The sequence below is a fragment of the Danio aesculapii genome, chromosome 24 (genome assembly GCF_903798145.1).
Source record: "Danio aesculapii chromosome 24, fDanAes4.1, whole genome shotgun sequence".
Lineage (NCBI taxonomy): Eukaryota > Metazoa > Chordata > Actinopteri > Cypriniformes > Danionidae > Danio > Danio aesculapii.
This window is the reverse complement of record NC_079458.1, coordinates 12,848,819-12,871,134: the sequence shown is the minus strand read 5'-3', so window position 1 is coordinate 12,871,134 and position 22,316 is coordinate 12,848,819. Positions and strand designations below refer to the sequence as shown.

General features: G+C 35.6%; 1 protein-coding gene across 1 annotated transcript in view; it reads right to left on the bottom strand.

Annotated features, from left to right (window-relative positions):
* The window catches only part of col11a1a (collagen, type XI, alpha 1a), a 130,497-nt gene that overhangs the window by 93,910 nt on the left and 14,271 nt on the right, over positions 1–22,316 (bottom strand). Inside the window, exons 4-5 of the mRNA XM_056451152.1 lie at positions 20,607–20,769; positions 480–605 (exon numbers count right to left, since the gene is read on the bottom strand). Coding sequence (XP_056307127.1) covers positions 480–605; positions 20,607–20,769 — 289 coding nt within the window. The remainder of the gene's footprint in view (positions 1–479; positions 606–20,606; positions 20,770–22,316) is intronic.

Here is a 22,316-nt window from a genome sequence, read left to right as displayed (position 1 = left end):
TATTATATTATATTATATTATATTATATTATATTATATTATATTATATTATATTATATGAAAATAGTATATTACTATTAATAATAATAATAATAAATGAAGAAAACATTTTTTAGGTATCTGTGATGTAAACTAATACTACTAATAACAAAATATAAATAAATTTTTAAGCTTTTCATTTTAAATAATATAGTTTTATCTGTAATATTATTGGCCACTACATAACTTCTGCACTTCAGTGATATTTTTCTTTTTGTTTGTACTTTTCAAAGTTTATTCTATAATAATATTATTTCAATTATTCTAACATGTGGGAAAACAACAATAAAGTATGAGTCTGTCCGTCCAGTCATTTGACTGTAGGTGTAAAAAGTATTAACAGCATGTCAGATGTCCAGAAGCGTTTAGTCTTCTGGATACTGAAGGAAATGCTGTTTCCTCTGTCAGCCAGTCCAAAAGGCTTATGGTCTATTTACTGACCTCCTCTCCGGGCTCCTGTGCCTGCAGTGTGTCCTTGTGAGGGACGTCACAGTCTGGGCTGTAATGTTCACAGTAGTCGTAAGCTGCTTTAGGGTCAGCCACAATCAGCAGTTGTTGGATATCACCCTGAGGAGACCAAAAACAGAGAAATACATGTGCTGAAATATTACTACTGAAATTTATAATTAACACAAATGAAACAATAATAGATAAAAGTCACTGTGTATTGTGTGAAAATAAGGACTGGAAGGCAGGGTTGGAACAAAACAACAAATCATCAACAACTTTCTCAATGAGAAACACAGGTTCAGGAAATTGCTGCTTTATAAGCAGGTAAATAAAACATGTTTCATCACGAAACACCTGGAAACAGAAACCCACAAAGGAAGTCTGCTCTCGTATAAAATGCGCCTAACAATGGTTGGGCAACAGTACATAAAACCTTCAGGTCAACAGCATGTTAAACGCACACATTTACAAAGAGCACATGTCTAGCTTGGAGATGAGTGGAATCTGTGTTTCACCATACATTCATTCTGGGTGTTTGATGATTAAAAACATCCTTATGTGCATGAGGATTTGATTTACTTCTTATGAAGTTAGAAATCAATAGTCCCTTGATCTTTTGACATGTATAAGGTCATTGTGCTATAAAAAAACAAGTTTCAGAACGTAACTTTCTTGTTAGTCTGAAAACGGCTTATAAAAACAAACTGTTGTGAATGTGCCCGATTTGTGATGTAATAGTTGGTCTAAACTCCGCCTCCAGAGAAGACGCTTAATGCTGGATTCCATGTCACTGTCTGTTTGGCTCTGCTCAAAATAACAAAGGAGGTAAACCTTTAAAAACAAACAATAAATAGCCTCCAAAGACACCAAATTGTGGAAAAATAGAGTCTTTGCTTGGGATCAACCAATTTAGCAGCAAAAAAAACAAAAGAACCAGACCATTTTTGTACTAAATGCACGATCAGCAACTGGATTTTTTATTTTATTTATTTTTTTGGCTGATCTATGTCCAAATTTAAACACAAACTGCACTGCAACAACTTTATACTACAAAAGCAAATAAACATTTTGCTCACATATTATTTTTTTCTGGTTTCTAGAATGAAAAAAAGAAAAATACGTAGAAATCAGTATCAGAATTGGACAATTTGCTAGTATAAAATTTATAAATCATAATTGGAAACTGCCATGGAAAATCATGCTCTGTGCAGCACCCATTTTTGCATTGCAATCCTTTCTTATCCCAATGTAATACAGGCCAGCTAGTGAATTGCTGTGCAGTAATACTCACTCCTCTGACCTCTAAAGGTGTTCTAGCGACAGATAAATACACAAAAATACACAAATAACGGCTTAAGCCTCCTTGTTAGAGCAACCGACTCCCATGCGGAAAATAGCAGTTTCGATCCCAGCTCGAAGCGGGTTGGGTGGTGTAGGACCGGTGGTGTTGCGTTGGTGCTGTGACCCGGATGGGAGTGAGGTTTAATGTGTTAAGTCTAACAGAGGCCGGCTAGTGAAGAGCTGTGCAGGTAAAGCTCTAAAGATGCTCTAGTGACAGAGGCTTGAGGCCATGGTCTTTAGCCTCCTTGTTAGAGCAACCGACTCCCATGCGAAGAGTCATCGGTTCAATCCCAGCTCTGAGTGGGTTGGTTGGTGTAGGACCAGTGGGGTTACGTTAACATTAGGAAAGAGAGGATGTACATGTTCCTTTGTTCACTTAACTTTTCTGTGCATTGTTTACAAGCAAGGCAATATTCAACACAGGATTTACAAAAAGAATGAAAGTAAGATGATGCTGAATGCTCAATCCAGTTTGTTGATCTTGCACCATACGAGTGATTTTATGTGCTCTGTTTGTCATTAACACACAGATCTGTTACTTAAACATTCTGAAGTTAATCACAGCCTTTTAAGTCCATCTATAAAGTATGTAGACTATCAATGCATTTATACATTTGTTGGCACAAAACTGTCTTCGGACTTAATTTTAAACAGCAAAGCATCCAAAACAGTTAGCCCATTATATTAATGAGCATTTGCATATCATAAACCAATGGAGTACAACAAATATTTTTATTTTTTTTTTACAATCCTATTTGCAGAAATAATGAAAGAAAAACTCCACAATGGTGTTATCAAGACTTTCAGAAAAAGTAAAAAAAAGTGTGATACTGATAACGGCAGCCAGAGGAGAAAACAACGTCAACTTTACGGTTCTGCCCCATAGACACTGCATTAGAAATGCCTCACATAAGCGGTAATTTGTTTTTTGTAATTTGATGCAAAGATGATATAATACATACATAAATACATATAAATGTTCATACTTAAAAAAAAATCTAAACTTTGAAGGATTTAATATGCTGATGACCGTTAAACGCATCTTAAGTTTTGTGAAAGGGCTCCATTGAGCATTACAAGTAGCCATAACAATTCAAACAATCCAATCCTTGTTCAATTAGGCCATCAAAACAAGACAGAAAAATAGCCTATTAGTTCTAAATTATGATGATTTTTATGTAAAATCTTGATACGGAAACTGACAAATGCAGGTTTTTGGGTTTAGCCTAGATGAACGTGACATAGATCTGTGATGAGGATTAAATTCATATGATCGTTTTACATCGAAGCCCAATGTAAGTCTGGGGGTTGTGTTCAAACCTGAGGTCTCTTATTGGCACTGTCACAGAGAGAGAAAGAAAGAGACTGATTTTGCAGCAAGGCAACCACTAAGGAAAAAAACTGCAGGCTTAGACTTGTTAGGAGCATGTGTATGTGTGTGTGTATTTTTACACCGCTCTCTGTAAACTCAACTGTATAAACAGCAAAATGCTCAGGTGTGCCCATAGTAAAGTCGGAGATGCTTGACCTCCTTTTTACAACAAAATACCACCTTTTATACTGCTAATAATTAATCTATGAAGACAAAATAAGAGATTTTTAAGGAATGGTATACATTCGTATGATGACTTTCTTTCATGGTACCTAAATTGTAAGTGTTTTACGAATATCCTGGCCATTTTTAAAACCCTCATAAAGCTTTTTAGTTGTCTATAAAGTTTTATTAGTGTAAAAAAAGCTTGTAAAATATATTTAGCTTTCCCCTTATGTCCCACACACATTTTATTTTTTCAATTAGCACATAAATGAATTTTGACCAAACAACTATATTGACAAAACAAAACAAAACTTTTAATATAAAAGTAAAGATTTATGCAAGTAAAATTTACTTTTTGAGTAAAAAAAAAACATTTTTTATTAATATGTATGTTGTTTTGTTGAAAATAAGTTTTGTTAAATTAGAAACTCAAATAAAGTAAATTTTAATTAAATGAAAAAAATATTTTTCTTTTCTTTTCTTTTCTTTTCTTTTCTTCATTCATTCAATTTATTTTCAGCTTAGTCCCTTTATTAATCTGTGGTTGCCACAGTGGAATGAACCGCCAATTTATCCAGCTTATGTTTTATGCAGCGAATGCCCTTCCAGCTGCAACCCATCACTGGGAAACATCCATACACTCTTACATTCACATTCATACACTACGGACAATTTAGCATACCCAATTCAGCTATGGTGCTAGTTCACCTGTAGCTATAGTCTTTGGACTTGTGGGGGAAACCGGAGCACCCGGAGCAAACCCATGCCATGGAAGAACATACAATCTCCACACAGAAATACCAACTGACCCAGTCAGGGCTCGAACCAGCGACCTTCTTACAGTGAGGCGATTGTTCTACCCACTGTGCCACCGTGCTGCCCTTTTTTAAAAAAAATTATTTTATTTTATTTTATATTATTGTATTATTTTAAAGCGTCTACCAATAACCCTCAGTAAACCCTCAGGGATTTTTTATTGATTATTTTAACGTGTGTCCTCATTCAAACTCCATTTCTCATCAATATCATATATACATTATATATTCAGGCCCCAAAACTCGACGATCATGTAAAATTTAAAATACACAAGGGACAATAAATTATCTTATGGTAGGGTGAGCAAACCCTTTAAAGAGCCCCTATTATGGGTTTTTGAAAATGACCTTCCATGTAGTGTGTAACACAACTCTAAGTGAAGTGAAATATCCAGCTAAGGCTTAAATCTGAAAGTGCACCGTGTTTAAAACTGTTGATTCATCTATAAAAGAGTCGACTCATAGTGGTTCGAATGATTTGAGCCGGTAACAAATCTTTAGCTGTGTCGGAGTGACATCAATACGGAACCTTTTCCTACTCAAAGATGAAACTGTGAAGAGTTAGTGGTTGAAGTTTATTTGGGCAAAAATACATCAGCATTATAGCCCCAGCCTTGTGCTGTGTTCCCGTCATTTTTCTGATAAATGCTTCCGCAATCTACACGCCTACAACAGGGGATCCATTGGCCGTTTGTTAAAGGAAGGATCAGAAAAGACTATTGATGTATGGGACTTTGTCAGAGCTTGACAGGAACTTTACAGTACACAGTTCAGGGATCAGTTTCTTCCTCCATTTCACAAGTGAAAATAACTTAAGTGCTCATTAAAATGGTTGCTTCCTTGTTTTCTCTAGCTTGCAAATTATGTATTTAATTGTGTTTTGTTACTTGTAACCGCTTGTACTGTATCTGGTTAACTTTTTATATTCACATATCGTGTCTAAAACCATGTTGAAAACGCGACACGTGCCGCTTTGTTTACGGATTTAAATGCATTTGTGAGCTTGCAATCCACTACCGTTTGTCGTTGCTGTGGCTGCTGTTAGCTGTTCTTACACACATGCGGCGGTAAAGTTTCAAAATAGTTTTTAATACTGAATGTGTGTCACTGTTTTTACTTGTGGTTAAGAATACACTGTAAAAAATGGCCGTGATTTCAATGGTAAAAACTGTAAAAATGCTACAGTAAAAATCCGTAACCTGCTCAACAGTATGTTTCCTTAATATATACGGCGAAGAATTGTAAATTGACTTTCCCAGCATTCCCTGCATGGCACATCACTTTTTATGCATGTAGTTGACATTACTATGGATCTTTTTAGTTATTTCCCTGTCAGTTATGTACATTAGAGATTTATGTTACATCTAATGTTGATAAACAATGTTTATATCATGACTTTAATTTTATGCGTGTTACCATACTGGTGTTTAGTAGCTGTGCGAATGAAATTGAGGACCTTCTATACACTGAAACACTTTTCTGCTTGTGGAAAAAGTTGTTTGTGATGAGGATTGGTTCAGTATGTAACTTTCTCATCACCACCTGTGTATGCCTGTGTTAACGTGTCTAACTGTGTAACAAAAGATGTGTAGACATTGGTGATTCATCTACAAATTACATCTATTACATATCGCATCTATAAATTAATTAAATACGGAAGTTTACAGAGGAATTACTTTTACGGTTTGTACCGTATTTTTAACGGTAAAATACTGGCAACCACAGCTGCCATTTTTTTACCATAAATTTTACGGATTTATTTTTTACAGTGCAGAGCAATATGCTGGTGTTAAACTGCATTGCTTTAATGCACTCCTGCATTGGGCTCACACATACACTCTGCTTCAAAATTGTTGACAAGCCATGCTGGGCATTTCTCTCTGTCTCATGCTGAAAGCAGTCGACCAATCACAACAGACTGGGTCATCGGACCAATCAGCGCAGATTAGCATTGCGCTAAGGAGGGATCCGGGAACAAATGAATTGCTGAACAAATCATATGGGAGTCGTTGGGATAATTAGGTGAAAATAAATGGATATGATAAGACAATGAAAGTGTTTTTTGACCTTGCATGCATATCAGACTGTTGTTGGAGACCTCCAAAACCAAAATATGACCTTTTTTAATGCGTAATAGGGGCTCTTTAAAATCCACCTTCCAAGTCCTGCACAATAATCAAAATTCATTAAAAAAAGCACATCACTACTATTCACACACTTGTTGCAGTAAAGTTATTCCAATCTGTGTCTGCATTGACCACATGTTGGCTCTGTTACATACAGTGCAATTACCAGACCATGAAAGCCAGGATTGGCCCCAAAAACCAGGTTTGGCATTAGAGCGTGGAGCCAGATTAAGTGGCTGAATAAATGTGACATATATTACCTCATTTGTCAAACACACACACATTTAACAACTCTCTGGACCCCGCAGAGCTTATTTCGAGTAAGATATGCATGAAGAGGTAAAATGAATCAATCCAAACAAACTGAAGCAAGTAGTTTAGAAAGATCAAGACCACCATGCACTCCATGTTAATGTGGTAAGGGAGCATTTCAAATCTCTCCAGTCTATGTCTGAATTGTAAGGAATTTTGGTTCCACCACAAAATAAACAAATGGAAGCTGATTATTCATGTACAATTAAGATATTTCTTTTTCCCTCAGAATTCAGTTTACATCTCACAATTCCGACTTTTTTACTTCAGAATCCAGCTACTGTACATCTCACAATTCCAACTTTATTCCCTCAGAATTCCATTTATATATTGCAATTCTGACTTTTTGCATCAGAATTCAGTTTACATCTCACAATTTTGCCTTTATTCCTCAGAATTCAACTGCTGTTCATCTCATAAATCCAAATTTCCCTCAGAATTCAGTTTACATCTTACAATTACAACTCTTTGCCCTCACAATTCAGTTTACATATTTAAATTTAGACTTTTTTCCTCACAATTCAGCTACATATCACAATTCCTACCGTTTTTCTTTGACTTCAGTTTACATATCACAATTCTGACTTTTCCTCAAAATTCAGCTGCTGTACATCTCACAATTCTGGATTTTTTCCCCTTAGAATTCAGTTTACATCTCACAATTCGGACTTTTCCCTCACAATTCAGCTACTGTGCATCATAATATTCTGACTGTTTTCCTCAGATTTCAGTTTACATCTCACAATTCTGACTTTTTTCCTCAGAATTCAGCTGCTGTACATCTCGCAATTACATCTTTTTTTGCTTCTCAGAATTCAGTTTCCATATTGTAATTTCAACTTTTTTTCTTCAGAATTCAACTACATCTCACAATTCTGACTTTTCCTCAGAATTCAGCTGCTGTACATCTCGCAATTCCAGATTTTTCCCTTAGAATTCAGTTTACATATCACAATTCTGACTTTTTTCCTCACAATTCAGCTACTGTACATCATAGTATTCAGACTTTTTTCTCAGAATTAAGTAACTGTACATCTCACAATTCCGGCCTTTTCTCTCAGAATTCAGCTACTGTACATCTCACAATTCTGACTTTTTCCCTCAGAATTTAGTTACTGTAAATCTCGCGATTCCATATTTTTTTCCTCAGAATTCAGTTTACATCTCACAATTCTGACTTTTACCTTCAGAATTTTTACTGTAAATCTTACAGTTCCATCTCCCCCCCCCCAGAATTCACTTACTGTACATGTACATCTCACAATTCTATCTCTTCCCCTCAGAATTAACTTACTGTACACCTCACAATTCCAACTTTTTTCCTCAGAATTCAGTTACTGTAGTTCTGTGTGTATTAGACATGGTTTAATACAATTTAAGACTCTGCACCAACTCCACTTGTCTAAATTAAAGCTCTTTAAGATGTTCTCTTCCGTAGACCCACTGTGTGATAGATGCAATCAAACACAGGCATCGCTTGGTCACATGTTTTGGAGTTGTTCTAAAATTGTTAATTATTGGATTTCAGATTTTAAATTAATATCAGAAGTGGTGAGAAAACAAGTGTCAGTGGTGTCACTGATGATGCAGAATTATCTAATAATCAACATACAGTGATCAGATTTATAACCCATCTGGCACATAGATTGATTTTACTAAATTGGAAACGAAAAGATCCTCCACGTTGCTTCACATTAATAAAAAATGTCATGTCAAAATAAAACAAAGAATTTCCATGTAATATGGAATCCATTTATTAAGTACTTTAACAAGAGAGCAGTGATTGAACCCTAGAAGAAACACTTCAAATATCCCCATTTATTTAGTTCTTTTTTTCTTCTTCTTCTTTCTGTTTTTTGCCCCTTCCCCCCACTTTTCTGTTTATTTTTAGTTCTCTTATACATACAATAGTAACATGATGTTACAACTTTGTGTTTAAAAGGAAAAAAGTACACATATGTAAAAGTTATCATTTGTACTGATGTAAAAAATACAAGAAAGAGAATGTTAAAAAAGAATTCAGTTACTGTATATCTTTTTTTCCCTCAGAATTCAGTTTACATCTCACAATTCCATATTTTTTTCTCAGAATTTAGTTTACATCTCACAATTCTGACCTTTCCCTCAGAATTTTTACATCTCAAAATTCCACCTTTCCCTCAGAATTCATTTATGGTACATCTGACAATTCCGACTTTTTCCCTCTGAATTCAGTTTCTGTACATCTCGCAATTCCTACTTTTTTCCCTCTGAATTCAGCTACTGTACATCTCGCAATTCCGGCTTTTTCCACTCAGAATTCACATGAGTTTACATCTGCTGAGTTACATTTTCCCCTTAAAACCTAGAGTTTACATCTCACAATTCAGCATTCTTTAATAAAAAAAAACTTTACTCTCACAATTCTGGCTTCCTTTTTTCCAGAATTCCCAGTTTAAAATGTGCAAATAATTTTCTGTTTCCAGAAATCTAGAATTTCTGCCTATTGGGAAATTGATATAATGTAAATTGCAATTGCAACGACAATTCATGTTTTAATGAGGGTATATATCATCCCCAAAAATGTCAATTCATTCACGATCACCCTCACACAGTTCTAAACTTTTCTAAGTTACTTTTTTCTGCTGAACATGAAATAAGACATTTTGAAGAATGTAAGAAATATGTAACTATTGACTTCCATATGAAAAACAAATACAATGGAAACCAATGGTTACCAGTGCCCAACATTTTTCAAAATATTTTCTTTTTGCTCAACTGAGGTTTGTGACAAGCAAAGAGTGAGTAAATGATGACAGAACTTTCACTTTAGGCAAACTATCCCTTTAAATAACTGTTTTAATGGAATTTACATAAATTTTTCACTCTTTTTGTGCAAGATACAATATTTAACGTCCTTTTACAATCCAGAATGTGGAAACCTACTTAAAACGTTCTGGAAAATCTATGTAATGAAGCAACAACATGACCCAATAGCATCACTCAACAGCATTTCGCTAATGACCAATGAGTCATGTGTAAACATCTCAACTTTATGCTAAAACGCACGGTTGTCTGTGCAAAACACTATTTAAGATGCAGACCCCCAGCATGAGCATACAGTAAACCAAACAAATAGCAACGTAGCACAGCAGGAAACCTTTCATTAAGTGCCATAATGCCTCAGCTTTACAGCATGAGAGAATTTGGTCAATATTCTGCAGTCATTTAATTGTACTTAACTGCTCTAATTACAGAACCCGTAGGGAGCCGATGATTGTGAACACCAAATCAGAAACAAAAGGAGCAGTGACCTTTGATGTATGAAGCCTAGAGCCGGGAACTGACCGGCCTGAATACACACCCAACACTATTAGCTGCGGTCAATGCTATTTCCTCACCTCACAGTCAAAATAGTAATTATGTGAGCAACCTGGGCGTTTAGACTGCCATTCAAAGTGTGTCAATGACCAATGCAACAGTTCGTTCAGGAAATGCAGCTTGGCCAAGAGTAATTTTTAAGTGCATTATTTACATGGCTTTTTATGTATTTTTAAGTATATGGCTATTATTTTCCTCTCTTTGTGTTTGTGTTTTTTGTCTGAGCTTAAAATAAATAAATGACACATTTTTACCATATTTTACATTGTACACACACTAAAATGTAATTCAATGTAACATTAAGCTGTCAATGTCAAGTTGTTCGTATACTCGAATAATCTTGTCAAGCATATTTAAAACAATAATCATTGATTTATATACTAAAAGACTCAAAATGCAGCTTCAAAATATTAATTAATTGGCATTTTAAATATTTATACTTGCTTTGATAATTAAAAAAATAAAATAATAATTGTCTTTTTATGTATTTTTAATGATTCAAGACGTCTAATTAAAGTTTTTTTAAATTATTTAAAATTGGCCTTTTAAATATTTGTACTTGCTTTGATAATTAAAAATAAAATATTAAATTGTATTTTTATGTATTTTTTTATTGATTTAAAGCATCTAATTGATTCAATTATTTAATTTATAATTGGCATTTTAAATATTTATACTTGTTTTGATTATTAAAAATAAAATATTATATTGTATTTTATGTATTTTTAATGATTCAAAGCATCTAATTAATTAAAATTTTTAAATTGTCATTTTACATATTTATACTTGATTTGATAATTGAGCATAAAACATTATATTGTATTTTAATGATTCAAAAAGTCTAATTTAATTTAATTTAATTTAATTTAATTTAATTTAATTTAATTTAATTTAATTTAATTTAATTTAATTTAATTTAATTTAATTTAATTTAATTTAATTTAATTTAATTTAATTTAATTGACTGTACCAGAATTGCCAAGTCATTAAACGTTTAAATAAATATATGTTACAATAACGGAATGGTTTAAAGAATGACTCTTATTCATAACAAAACATGTGCAAATAAGGATAGAAAAAAATCTAACCTATATATAACTTAATATCCTTTTAGATGCACTGCATCCTTTAAAATATCACACAGTGTGCACTTCAAACTCACTGCAAAAATCAAAGGCTCTTTTACTAGCCTTACAAAGTGTTAATTCATCCAGGGTGAGCCAGGGATGTCGCTCCTATGGGTCTGACCAGGTATTTCCTCCATATTTCCCAAAAATACACTTCAGAAGTAGTCATACAGTGGGAACAGTCAAAGTGTTTATGCTCACACACAGAGAACTCAGTGTTTCCAAGCATAGAAATCCCAGATGACACGCCACATCTACATAGTGGGCATACCTCTCATAGCTTTTCATTTATATATGCTGATTTAAAGAGCAAAAGGTACAAAATAAAGAATCTGTCTAAGATGAAACTACTTGTATACATACATATAAATACATTTTATGACTACTTTAATGACCAAAGTTTAGTCGATTCTGAATATTATAATAAATATTACATATACAATTGAAGACAAAATTATTACATTTGTATTATTTTTCAAATATTCATTTTCCTTCAGCTTAGTCCCATTATCCATCAGGGGTCACCACAGCGGAATGAACCGCCAACCCATCACTGGGAAACATCCTCATTCACACACATACACTACGGACATTTTAGCCTACCCAATTCACCTGTACCACATGTCTTTGGACTTGTGGGGGAAACCGGAGCACCCGGAGCCAACCGGGTGGCCAAACCCACGCCAACACAGGGAGAACATGCAAACTCCACACAGAAATGCTAACTGACCCAGCCGAGGCTTGAACCAGCAACCTTTTTGCTGTGAGGCGACAGTGCTACCCACTGCACCACTTATTGTTTACAGTATTTCTAATTATATTTTTGTACTGGAGACAGTCCTATTTTAGTTCAGTTAGAATAATGTGTGGCGAAAACTAGTATTTTGCTAAATGTTTAGAATAGTATGTGCTGTCATTTATAAATTATTTGTTTAAACAGTTTTGTTAAAAAATGAAAAACATTATTATTACAAAATTTTTCTTTATATATATATATATATATATATATATATATATATATATATATATATATATATATATATATATACAGTTGAAGTCAGAATTATCAGCCACCCTTTTAATTTTTTTTCTTTTTTAAATATTTCCCAAATTATGTCTAACAGAGCAAGAGAAATTTCCACAGTATGTCTGATAATATTTTTTTCTTCTGGAGAAAGTCTTATTTGTTTTATTTCGGCCAGAATAAAAGCAGTTTTAAATTTTTTAAAATCCATTTTAAGGTCAAAATTATTAGCCCCTTTAAGCTACTTTTTTTTTTGATAGTTTTAACTCTCCTAATTACCTTAACCTGCCTAGTTAACCTAATTAACCTAGTTAAGCTTCACTTAACTAGTCACTTTAAGATGTATAGAAGTGTCTTGAAAAATATCTAGTAAAATATTATTTACTGTCATCATGGCAAAGATAAAATAAATCAGTTATTAGAAATCAGTTATTAAAACTATTATGTTTTGTGTTGAAAACATCTCTCTGTTAAACAGAAATTGGGGGAAAAATAAAAAGGGGGGGGGGATAATAATTTAGGGGGTTTAATAATTCTGATATATATATAGGGTTCCCACGCTTCTTGAAAGTACTTAAAACTAATTGAATTTCAGACATATGAATTCAAGGGCAGGAAAGTACTTAAAAACAAACAAAGGTGCTTAAAAGTGCTTGAATTAAATAAGAAATTAAATTTGTTTATGGTTTCATTTTAACCGTTGTACTCAATTATTAAATACAGAATGAAAAACTGAGAAGTTCTTCAATTAAATTTAATTTAGCATTTTAATCTTGTACAGTAACACTGATATTTTATCAATATTTCAGAAACACAACACTGACAACAGTTTAAATAAAAAATACTAAAGCAATTTAAGCAACAATGTTATGCCAAAAAAATAATTCCCTTCCCCCTGTGACTTCTCAATCCCAAAGCAAACAAACGTTCAAGATATGTTAGGCCTCCTCCGTACCAAGAACCAATGCAATTCAATATCACCTGTCAATCGACCCATTGTAGGTCATTATTTACAGCTTTAACTCATTTTGACCCTGCACATTCCACACTGCCACAACTGTGACTTATAAGACAGCGTAAGAGAACACACACTTAACACTGTGAAAAACGGCTAGCAAAAAAAAAAGCTAAATATGCATAATTTAGCTTAATGTGAGAGGTGTTGACATGATTAAAAGTGAAGAAACAGTTGCTAAATGTCATAAATGCAGTCATGACAGTGAAAACATTTTAATAATTAGCACTAATTAGCTGTTTTCTGCTCTAATCGAGGTGATGGCAGGGTTACTGACTCTTTAAACGTGTCTGCCAATAATTAATGCTTGAACCAGATTTCACACCTGAAAGCCAAATACAGTGCAAAACAATTTAGCAAAGAAAGTGATTTTTTATTTATTTATTAAATTTTTAGGGTGTCACAGTGGCACAGTGGGTAGCACGATCACCTCACAGCAAGAAGGTCTCTGGTTCAAGGCCCGACTGGGTCAGTTGGGATTTCTGTGTGGAGTTTGCATGTTCTCCCGTGTTGGTGTGGCTTTCCTCTGTGTGCTGCAGTTTCCCCCACAGTGCAAAAACATGCGCTATAGGTGAATTTAGTAAGCTAAACTGGCCGTAGTGTAAGTGAATGCAGTAGTGTATGGGTGTTTCCCAGTGTTGGGTTGTGGCTGAACGGGCATCCACTGCATAAAACATTTGCTGGATAAGTTGGCGGTTCATTCCGCTGTGGTGACTCCTGATTTATAAAGGGACTAAGCCGAAAAGAAAATGAATGAATGAATTTATTTCGTTTTTTTACACTTTACTGATGTAGAACTTTCCAACCTTAAAGGGTCAAGGAACACCAAAACACATTTTTGAGATGTTGACAGTCATATATGTGTCCTACTTTGCTATTAGGACACAAATATTTCACAAAAAGTGAAAATTGGTTGTTACTGCGTTATTTCAAGCAAACTCATTTTTCCGGTTTAAAAAGAAATTTAGAAGCAACGTCACAGCGATTAGATCCTTGTGTGAATTACAGCTTGTAGACAGCTTTCATCATTAATTCAAGAGATAGACTTGGTTCAAACCAATCAGCACGCTCTATTGTAAATGAGACACAACTTCATTAATATGCATGATAGCTTTTTACCTGTTACAGTGTTCAGATGGCAGAGAGATGCCACGTTGTGTTGCCAATCGTAATTAAGACAAGTCGAAGAAGAATTGTTCGGAGACATGGATCGTCATGTGTTATGTGCTGCAACGAAGGTTTTGTTTTCAATTCCCTGCTATGAGAGAGCAGCTGGATTGTTTTTTCAGGTGGCAAAGTCAGTTCGTATCGTCAGCAGTACTCTTTCAGTTTTTAAAGACCTACCTTAGTCAAAATGATTTAGTTACTAAGTTACTAAGTACTAAGTAAGTTAATATTGCTAGAATATTATGGACTGAAAGATCCACTGTAAATGCTGCTCTTTGAATGTACATCATGTAAACCCCTTAATCAAACTATTGCCATTGTGTAGGATTTTCACCACATTTTGTGACAGGATAGTCTATACACACACGGCTTTCTGGCGCTACCTACCGAGTGCATCTAAGTTACTGAGAAATGCAGAGGTTTTTTTTCTGTATCAAACATTGCATTAAAACTACACTCTTCCAGCCGTTCCTCGCATCCAATATCTTGTTTGTCAGGGGGGCATGCATGAAATATTCCTGAATGAAAGTGAAAGTGCAAAACTGCAGTTAAAGTTGACAAATTAAAAATTTACACATTAACATATTTGTGTGTATGTCCCTTTAAATGCAAATGAGCTGCTCCTCCCAGCTGGAACAAGGCAGAGTTTTTGCATATTGTTGCTGGATTACTCCCAGTTTTTGTGAGGGTTGTGGATATTCCTGCACAATTTTGCTCTTTTTTTTGTTTAAATTAAGTTGGTGGGAAAAAAAATTAACATGTGGGTTGCATCTTTTTGGACTACTTCATTCCTTCATTTCCTTTGGCTTAGTCTCTATTTCAGAGGTTACCACAGAGGAATGAATCGCCAACTATTCCAGCATATGTTTTATGCAGTGGATGCCCTTCACACCCATACACACTCATACACTACAGACAATTTAGTTTTATTCAATTCACTTATCCTGCATGTCTTTGGACTGTTGGGGAAACCGGAGCCCCCAGAGGAAACCCACACGAACACAGGGAGAACATGCAGACTCCACACAGAAATGCCAGCTGGCCCAGCCAGGACTCGAACCAGCGACCTTCTTGCTGTGAGGCAACAGTGCTAACCACTGAGTCACTTACAATTTCTCTCAAATACAACATGAAAACAATGATACCAGACTGCATACCTGGCAACCCATAGTCACATATTAAATAAAAAGGACATCAGTACTTACTGTAGAAGTGCTGATTGGTGTGCGGAAATCTGGCATTACTCTAACACACAGGGGTGCGGACGAAATTGAAAAGTGTGGGGGGGTGGGGGTGAGTTGCGAGTCGTGGGTCCTTGAAAATGTCTCTGGGGGCCCCCAAAAAAGAATCTTAGAATCATCCTAACTCTCTAATAAAATGAATCCTTCAAAAGAACACAAATATGCTCATTTTACAACTTCATAGCATCTACGACAGCAGGCGCAATGATATTAGACAGCGCCTGAAAATAGTCCCTATCAAGAAGCCCTAAATTTAAACCACCAGTTAGAAACTGCGTAATATCCTTGTGCCGGCTGTAGCCATGGTACAGCAGCAAAGTTCCTTGATTATTACGCCTAATTGAAAGTATAGATCCTAGCCATATCATCCTTAAAAACAGCAATTTTCAATCTTTTTGATCATTTTTAAGCAAGATGCTAATGGTCTAATCCAATTCAATAATCTATGCTATGTTAAGCTAAACAGTGCTACCGCCAGACCTGAAGATTCTTCATATGTCTTCATACATGACATAAATACAAAACAAATCAAGCTTCAAATAGGAAAATTATTTTTGAGCAAGTAGCTAATGGTCTAATCCAATTCAATGATTTATGCTAAGCTAAGCTAAAACACGTGCTAACGCCAGACCTGGAACATTTCCATCTGTCTTCATACATGGTGTTGACTACAAAAAAATCAAGCTTTGAATAGGAAAATTATTTAATCTTTTTGGTCATTTTTAAGCCAGATGCTAATGGTCTAATCCAATTCAATTATCTATGTTAAGCTAAGCTAAAAAAAGTGCTACTGCCAGACCTGGAGATTTTCCATCTGTCTTCATACATGATGTTACTACAAAACAATCAAGCTTTAAATATGATAATTATCTTATGTTTTTGTTAATTTTTGAGCAAGATGCCAATGGTCTAATCCATTTCAATGATCAATGCTAAGCTAAGCTAAAAAAGTACTACCGCCAGACCTGGAAGTTTTCCATCTGTCTTAATACATGACGTAAACGCACAAAAAAATCAAGCTTTAAATAGGAAAATTATCTAATCTTTTTGGTCATTTTTTGAGCAAGATGCTAATGGTCTCATTTAATTCAATAATCAATGCTAAGCTAAGTTAAAAAATGTGCTACCGCCAGACCTGGACATTTTTCATCTGTCCTCATACATGATGTTAACTACAAAAAAAATCAAGCTTTAAATAGGAAAATTATCTAATCTTTTTGATAATTTTTAAGCAAGATGCTAATGGTGTAATTAAATTCAATGATCTATGCTAAGCTAAGCTAAAAAAAAAAAAGTGCTACCGCCAGACCCAGAGGTATTCACAAATATTAAAACTCAAGTGTTTAACTCTAGTGGAGTAGCAAAAAGTAGAGTGTGCCTTTAAATTACCTACACTTTTCTATATAGTACCTTAGACCACTAACTGCCTAAAATTGCTCTCTTCTGTAATATATTGCACAATTATACACACGCTATAGTTTTGCTGTAGAAAATCGACGCCATTAGCCATGTAGACTGAAGGCCCCAGTGAAGGACGTGAGCAATCCATGCATGAAGAGGGCTTCTCTGGCTTTGAGTTACTTTAATTACAAGGTGAAAGAAGCCTTCATAACAGGAAGCAAGGGGAAAACCCGACCGCTTAAAGGTAAACAGTGACACAAGGCTTGTCTGTTTTATCCTGAGTAAGCTCATGTTCAGAGGGACAAATATTCACCTTTGCTATTACAGAAACCATCTCTGATACTGGTCAAATCTGGGTAGGGCTACATTTTTATCACTAACAAACTCTGAGCTGCTTAAAATGGTCTATATGTAGAATTCCCTGCTGAAAAATCCATCTTAAACCAGCCTAGGCTGGTTGGCTGGTTTTAGCTGGTTGACCAGCCTGGTTTTAGAGGGGTTTTGGCCATTTCCAGGCTGGTTTCCAGCCATTTCCAGCCTGGTATTAGCTGGTCAGGCTGGAAAATGACCAGCTAAATCCAGCTAAAACCAGCTTGACCAGCCTGGTTTAAGCTGGACATAGCTGGTTTTGGCTGGGCTCCCAGCTTGTCTAGGCTGGTCAAGCTGGTTTTAGCTCGTCATTTTCCAGCCTGACCTGACCTAGGCTGGTTTTAGCTGGTCATTTTCCAGCCTGACCTGACCTAGGCTGGTTTAAGCCGTTTTTTCTGTAGGGTTTAGACACCCTTCACTCTAATGTACACTACAAAGAAATTACACTAAGAAAAATGAACATTCAGATGCTATCCATACTGTTTAGAGCATTCAAATGTAAATATGCGCAATACAAAAAGCTATTAATACTTGACACTTTTAAAATTAGATGGACTATTAAGTGGCAATTAACAATGGAGACTGCGTATGACGGAAATAAACGTACATAAGATGTCACAGAGGTAGCACCTTTTCGAAAAGTACACATTTAAACATACTTTTATCTATATTAGTACCTAATGTGTACATATTAGTGGCTAAAATTACAAATGTGTAGTTTTTAAAATGGTACCACCCCAGTGACAGCTTTTGTACCATTATTTCTCAGAGTGCGTGACCCCACATACCACAATGTTACATAAAAAGATGCTGTTGACAGGTCACCATGGAAATCCAAACAATGACCTTTCTCTTGCAAATATAAGCCAAAAACAATGAATGGGATGCTAACGCAAATAGCTGTTAGCTTGTGGCAAACACACAAAACAAAGGCTTACATGACATGCCATAGACTTCACTTTTGGTGAAAAGAAAACTAGGTAACACTTTATTTTGGTAGTCCTGCGTAGACAGTCTGTTGACTAAAAATAGCTTTGTAACTATATGTCCACTACAGACGTCAACAATCTGCATACATTGTCTCCAGCATGTCCTACATCTCTTCCCAGACATTTCATAACCAGACAAACCTCAATTCATCACGAACAAAGGACAAAAACTAAGTCAGTCATGGCAAAAGACATCAACAGTGGTGATATTCGGATTTCATAAAACCCAATGAAGTGTCTGACGCTGTCTGTTGGAGCAATGGTCTTACCAAACAAGAGTCTTTTTCTACATGGTGGTCAAATGTGAGCTAGCTCAAAACATTTTAGATCACGTTTAATTAGCGTCATCCAAAGTATTAGTTCACTCAAAAATATAAAAGTACTTCAATAACTACTCACCTTTATAATTGTTCACTACAATGGTTAAACTGTAACCGTATAAAGCTCAAAAAACATTTGAGTGCCAAAAAAACCTGAAAAAGTCATTTGTTTGCCTGTGTCGCATCAGATCAGTGTACGTGTTTACAGCAATACGACACTAGTGTACTGATATAATGAGAGCAAAAATAGGCAGAGAGTCATATTTACTAGTTTTTTATTCTTTTTTTTTTGATGCACAAAACTGTTCTTGGAGCTTTATATAATCATAGTTGAAGCCATATAAAATGTTTTGACAATGCTTTTGGTTCCTTTTTTGGACTTTGAAAGTTTCATTGCTGTCTATGGAGGGTCAGAATCTCAGAAAGCTCCCAAATTTCATCTAAAACAGGGGTGCCCAAACTCGGTCCTGGAGGGCCGTTGTCCTGCATATTTTAGTTCCAACAGCAATTAAACACACCTGAACCAGCGAATCAAGCTCTTTCTAGGTATACTAAAACTTCCAGGCAAGTGTGTTGAAGGAAATTGGAGCTGAACTATGCAGGACACCGGCCCTCCAGGACCGAGTTTGGACACCCCTGATCTAAAATAAAGTTTTTGTTCTGAAGATGAACGATGTTCTCATGGGATTAGAAGGACATGAATGTGAGTAATTAATCACAGAATTTTCAGTTTTGGGTGAAGTAATCCTCTAATGGTAGATAATGACTTGTATGTAACGTTGCAAGTTCACACCAACTAACTCTAACCTAAAAGTCTCTAAATTCTCTACTGGAAAATTTCTGTATCTAACAAATAGTTGCAGAGGTATGATTTTGCCAAGTACGATACGATCCTGGAGTAGCATCTATGTTGATCCTGGAACCTCATTTTTGTAGGAACCCAACAAAATCCCTACCCCTAAACCCAATCATAACTGTAAATGATTCCTAAAATCAGAGGGGAATAATAGTTGTATAACACTCATGTAGAAGTGCATAAACCTAACTGTAAGCATAAACTTAACATAAATTTTAAATGTATCCCTTAATTCTGATTGGCTGATTAGAATGTTGTTCCAGGATCAACATGGATGTCAATCCAGGAACATGTCCTACTTGGTCAAATCAGATTACGGCAGAGTTCCTCTTCAATTAATCAATTCGAGTCCACTAGTCATAACGTCTCCTTTCTTTCCTTTAAGGAGCGAGGGTTACATTTGTAACTGAGATGTTTCCCTTCGGTCGATCACTTTAAGATCAGTAGGACTCCCTAATAGATTTCCAGCATAAATTACTCAACTGAAGGAGAACAAGAGTTACAGTCATGACTGAGATATTAATTGTAGTCTATAGAATGTCTAAAGCAAGGCTGCCCAAACTTAGTCTTGCAGGACTGGTGTCCTGCAGATTTTAGCTCCAACTTGCCTAAATACATCTGAATGGATGTTTCTAGAAAGCTTTGTAAGAGCTTGAATAGCTTGCTTAGGTTGGTCTGATTGGTGTTAGAACTAAACTTTGCAGGACACCGGCTCTCTAGGACCGAGTTTGGGCACCTCTGGTCTAAAGTGTAACCAATATTTTTGGTTTTGGATATAACAAGGCTTTGCAATCCACTAGACTGGAAAAATAAAGGCCAAAGGAGTTTGTGTTTGAACTCTCTATTTTAGATGTAACAAAGCTTTGCAAGCCAATAGATTGACAAAAGAAAAGCAGAATCTTAAACCAAAACCTTTAAGCATTTTTTTTGTTATTTATAAGCCCGTTTATGTCTTCCTCACGCTAGTTTTATTTGTCATTAACTAAGCTGAACAATGCATGCAGACAGCCCTGGAGCTGGACTATAAATCTAGTTTTACTCTCCTGTTCACAAACGAACAGATGTTGTCTTCATAATGATAACACACCTCACTTTTCAATCACTGAAAACAGCTTTACCTCAAAAGATTCCTCATCCAGGATCCTGGTGCCAAAAACGGTGATACCCTTGGTGTCAATACTGGCATGGTCACTCCTGCCCAATGGCTTGGTCAGCTTCTTCTTGCAGTCGACAATAATAGTCACTGTCTTCTTCTCAACGCTGATGCCTACACGATGCCACCTGCGATTAAACCGGACAAACAGATGATTACAAACCCATCAAACAGTTAAAGGCCGCCACACGTGAGACGAGCCTTACTTTAAAACCTCAGACAATTTGCCTCCATTCTTGAGATATAACATTCCTGAGTGGACCGCATTCCAGCATTCAAACTTTGGCCTTGTTTAACACTGGATTAAACTCATTAAACTCTCGACCAAATCCCCCCTGTGAGTTGTTCAGCATGACAGACACCGTGAACATTGTGGAAAGTGCGTGTCAGGAAGGTACGGCAGAGAAACCGAACTGTAGAGTCAAAACATTGGAGAAAAAAAGGTGAACAGTTGGACGGGTTTGCGGTATGAAGCCACAGTGAGATTTCAAAGGGGTATCAATAGCACCCAGGAGGGTGATCAATTTCCCATAATCTACTTTGTTAGGAAGAAAAACCTTTATTCTGGCTTGTGGCTTTAATGCACTTGGCAGACTTGAACCGGGACAGGCTTTACTGTGTCAAGAAACCAACTTCTTGGATAATGTAACTGCTAACGAAATAAAAAAGATACAATTTACATAGTTAGGAGCGATTAGGAGGATGATTGATGTGTGATGGTTTAAAACCACAGTGTCGTACTTCACGCCTTTAGGCGTTAAAACATCCTGGGAATATTCTAGAGCTTTAGTTAATTCTTGGATTTGCCAAACACAATGATTTAAAGTCACACACATTTTCACACTAAATAATTATCCGTTTTCCCTCAGGACATGCAGTGGCGTAATTCATCTTTGCATAAATTATGTCAGCAACATAATGTAGCAGTTTCACAGCATGGTCAAGCAATTCATTCTAACACAAATGCATTTCAGAATCTTGATCACATGTGCATCATGGCCTAATATAACAAAAAAGACCCCTATTTTAAATGTCTTCAAAGATGATAAACTGCAAAGATGGGTGAAAGCTATATTAGAATGCTGATGGTTAATCTGTTTAGCTTTGCAAATTATTTATACAAAGCCACTTGTAACTGTAATTCTTCAGGCACGAGGGAATTGGAATGACAGAATTAGCCTAATTAAGGTGCATTTAACCTGAAATCCCCATCAGAAACATAAGCCCTATAATCACTCATGAAAATATTGCTGTTTTTACTGGGAAAAAACACCTCACTGAACTGATACCTACAATAAAGCCTCTTAAAACCTAAAACAAAACACTACCGTTGGAATACTTTGTAAATTAATTTTAGCACTTGGGCATTTCAGGATAATAATAACATGTTTTAATACACCTTCACTAATGTGTATATACTTACTCTTACTCTTAGGGCCATTTATATTGAAGTTGATATTTAGCCGCACAATGTTGGTGTTACGTAACATCTGGTTTTTATGAGGTGGGTTGTTAGCCCAATGCTCAACCCCACAACCTGGAGGGCCAGGACATACACACATACAATTTAGCGTACCCAATTCACCTACAGCACAGGTCATTGCACTTTGGGAGAAACCAGAGCACTCAGAGGAAACCCACATGAACATGCAAACGCCACACAGAAACGCCAACT